The sequence below is a fragment of the Mirounga leonina genome, unplaced genomic scaffold (genome assembly GCF_011800145.1).
Source record: "Mirounga leonina isolate KUSES-001 unplaced genomic scaffold, KU_Mleo_1.0 Mir_376, whole genome shotgun sequence".
Taxonomy (NCBI): Eukaryota; Metazoa; Chordata; class Mammalia; order Carnivora; family Phocidae; genus Mirounga; species Mirounga leonina.
This window is the reverse complement of record NW_023270718.1, coordinates 3,052,793-3,056,566: the sequence shown is the minus strand read 5'-3', so window position 1 is coordinate 3,056,566 and position 3,774 is coordinate 3,052,793. Positions and strand designations below refer to the sequence as shown.

Genomic DNA, 3,774 nt, shown 5'->3' with positions numbered 1-3,774 from the left:
GATGGGTGGTGGTGCTGACTGTCAGGGGCCTGAGGGAGCCAGGGACTTCGGGAGATGAGTCTTGGGCTCTGCCTGGGCTGGGTGGAGCTCAGGGAGGGGATATGATGGGTTGGGTTTTGTGGTAGGGTGGGGGGTGGGAAGAGAGGGGCCCAGAGTTTGGGCAGGGTGTGGGTGGAGGCCCGGAAATGGGGGCACAGGACCGAATCTCCCCATGCCCCTCCTTTCTGTTCCTAAGTACTCCCTCCCCAGGGGCCTCAGCAGCAGCCTGGGGGCAGAGCCCTGGCAAGCAGATGATGTGAGGTGACAGATCACTACCTTCCCCTTCTGCTCCCTCCTCTTGCGCTCTCTCCCCCCGCCCCCCGCCCCGTCAGCCCACATGGAGTGGGGACGGGAGAGCCTGCGCCCTGCTGGGAGCTGCCGCAAGGGTGCAGGTGATGGGGGCGCCCGGTCCCTCACTGCAGGTGCCCTGAGGAGTCCCGTCCCTGCACCAGGTCAGTTACGTGCTTAGCAGGAGCCAGACCCCGTGCAAAGTTCCTCACATGCTGGTTCACTGGAGCCTCACAACAGGCTCAGGAAGTGGGGATCGTGAGCACAAGTTACAGAAAATGAGGTGGGGAGGCGTTCAGGACCCCCAGCGGGTCCTAATTCATAGCCAGTCCCATGGGGCTCCCTCTGCACTTTTCAGGGCCTCAGCATCCTCTGTACAACGGGCCTGATGCTAATGCCCACCCCCTGGGTTGCCAGGGGCTGTGCCCCAGTGCCCAGAATAGGACCTGGCCCCTCTCGGGGCCCCGGGAACACTTGAAGAAGGATGCAGGTGGCCAGATGGCCATCAGGTGACACTGACAGGAGCCTAGCTGCGAGCTCCACGTGGCCTTGCTCCGCCCTCATCCCTCAGGGCTCTGAGCAGCTTCCCCAGGTGGTGGTTTGGGTTTTCACTCCAGCCTCAGACTTCCTTCCCCAGCCCCAGCCAGCCCCCGGATGTGGTGGCAGTCACTGCTGTACCAACCTCAGCTGCCCCCAGCAGCCCTTTAGCGGGAGGGGGGGCTCCTCTTGAGGCCCCCATCCCCAACCAGCCCTGCTGGTCTGGAACCCAGGTGGGCGGGTGGCCCATCTACTGGGATGCCTTTGAAGCTCAAACTCAGGCCTTGACCCCTCAGTGGAGGGGGTGGGGTGGCAGCAAGTCTGGTGGTGCTCTTGGACAAGTCATTTTGCCCCTAGGGGGTTCAGTTTCCTGAATGTAAACTAAATGGCGGCCACTCTATTAGCTGGGGAGGAGAAATCCAGTCTGAGTTGCTCCTGAAAGGGCTAGAAGAGCTGTTTTAGCACAAGCCTGGCACACAGTAGGCCGGCATTCAATGCTTGCTGGATGACTGACAGAATGAACGGACTCCTAAACACCTGAGAGCTTGAGGTGCCCACCCCTTTATCTCTGCAAAGTTCAGTGCCAGCCACCACCTACTGAACTTCAGCCCTGTGTCACGATCTCAGTAATCCCCCCAAAGACCCTCTGGGCTCAGTCCGATTACTGTTCCATCTAAGAAACAGGCTCGGGGGAAGCCACCTACCTAAAGTCACAGAGAGAGACAGACACGTGCACGCTGCCCCCGGAAAACAATCAGTTCATCGAGGACGTGGGGTGGGTGTGCTGTCTTCCCTAGTTACTATGGCCCCTTAAGGCACCCCCAGGTCTGTGGCTCTTCACTCTCCCGAGGGCTGGGGCAGAGTGGGGAGCTGATGGAGGGAAACTACACCCCTTCTCCACCCGCCCTGTGCCTGACCGGCCCTGCACAGATAACCCAGCCCCGGCCCCTCCAGTTGCCTCCATGCACCTCGTCAAGGCTGCCAGAGACAGACAGGAGGCAAGGACCTTTGGCAGATCCGGAGGCCTCTGTCTTCCCACCTGTGTAATGGGCTGGGGATCTCTACAGCACCGCCTCCCCTGGGCAGGGGTGGGGGATGGGGAGGACGACGCTCCTGAGAAGAGGTGGGCCGAGCCCAGAGGTCCGAGAGCGGGCTGGACCTGACACCAGTTTCCCACCCTTTCCCCTGCGGTGGGCGCCGGATGCAGGCCAGGCTAGACTAGACGGCCCCCTTCCTTAAAGGGCCAGGCGCCTCCTCAGCCCCGGCCCCACGACGGTGGCTCGCCCCTCCTCTCCAGCTCAGGGAATAGTTAACTTTCCGGACTTGGGTGTGTTGGGGGAAGGAATCAGTCCCGGATCCCTGCCCTGCATCTCGCACCCCAGACACCCGGACCCGGGCGGGGCAGGCGACGCCCCCAACCCCGAGGTGCCGGGCCCGCCCTCCGCTTCCGCCCCCGGCCCCCAGCCCCCAGCAGGCTCCGCCCCTCTCTGACGTCACCGAGGCCCGCGCGGATTGGCCGACTGCGCCATCGCTCGGGACACTTCCTCCTGGGCCGCAGCCGCAGAGTTAAAACTTTGGAGGGGGAAAAGAGCCACCGGCGCCGAGCGCCGGGTGACCCTCCCTTCCCCCCACCAAACTGCCGCCGGTAACGCCCCCTTCTCCGCGGCCCCCGACCGAACTTTTCTCCAACTTCTGAGACCCGTGAGATTCCCCCTTAGCACCCCGGCCCTCGGGATCCCTTTGCCCATCCCCGGGCCCGTCGGATCCTTGGGATCCCCTCGATCCCCGACTCAGAGACTCCTGTCCTCCACCCCCAAGGTCTGATGAATCCCGCGGACCGCCTTAATTGGATCCTCGTCTCAGAGCCACTGTATTCTGGGATTCCCCGCTGCTGCCTTCTCAAGCCTTTCTCTCCTCAAGGGGTTTGGATCCTGGGCTCTCCTGATCCCTGAGATTCCGACCTACTAGATTTTCTTGATTTCTTGGAATCTCTCAAGCCCTGGGTCCCTCAAACCATTAGATTTCTCCTTTATGACTCCCGAGCGTTTGACCCACTAGATTGCCTTTCTTTAATTTCCCAGGGTCCCGCCATCCTCGAGTGCCCTCAACCTGCTAGATTTCTTTTCTCGTATCCCCGGGATTCCCGCGCTCCCACCACCATCTTACGGGCTCCCTCGGATCCAGTGACCCGGGTTCCCCGGGCTCCTTCAGCCTCATCCCGGGTGGGCGCCGGGCGGCCGGCGCCGGGCGGCGGGTCCCGGGACTCCCCCCCCCGCCCCCCGCCCCCCATGGCCGCCTCCCCTTCCCATCTCGCCGGGCTCCCAGGCTCTCCCGGGCCGGGGTCTCCTCCGCCCCCCGGCGGCTTGGAGTTGCAGTCGCCACCACCGCAACTGGCCCAGGTCCCAGCTCCGAGCTCCGGGGTCTCCTTCCACATCCAGATCGGGCTGACCCGCGAGTTTGTGCTGCTGCCCACCGCCTCTGAGCTGGCCCATGTGAAGCAGCTGGCTTGCTCCATCGTGGACCAGAAGGTAAGAGCGCAGGGTTCCTCCCAACCAGCTTGGGGAGAGGTCCGGAGGGGGGGGGGGGGCGCCGGCATAGGTGGCCAGGAGCCTGGCACAGGGGAAGGCGGAAAAGGAGGATTAAGCCTTGGGCGACTGGGGGGGATGGGGATGGGGCATTTAGCCCCCAGTTGCTTCCTCATCTCACGACCCATTCGAGGGAGGCCTGGGCAGGGGCGGGGTGCTCCAAAGGCCTCCCCAAATTGCGTGTCCCTGCGTGGTGGTGTTTTCTGCAGCCAGCAGGGAGGAAGGGAGGGGCCAGCTAGGTGTCGAAGTGGGGAGGAAGGAGTAGGTGGGGGCCTCAGATGGGGGACCTCTCCGTTCAAGCCCATCCCCTTCCATCTCCCATTTG

General features: G+C 63.4%; 1 protein-coding gene across 3 annotated transcripts in view; it reads left to right on the top strand.

The window, feature by feature from the left end:
• Window positions 1-3,774, top strand: part of PRKD2 (protein kinase D2) — a 38,141-nt gene that overhangs the window by 1,294 nt on the left and 33,073 nt on the right. Inside the window, exons 1-2 of one of the 3 annotated variants that reach the window (XM_034986829.1) lie at window positions 2,422-2,509; window positions 3,303-3,392. Coding sequence is in view for 1 of the 3 variants with exons in the window: in XM_034986828.1 (XP_034842719.1) it covers window positions 3,153-3,392 (240 nt within the window). In the remaining 2 variants the exon portion in view is untranslated. The other 2 variants (XM_034986830.1, XM_034986828.1) reach the window with 2 other exon arrangements.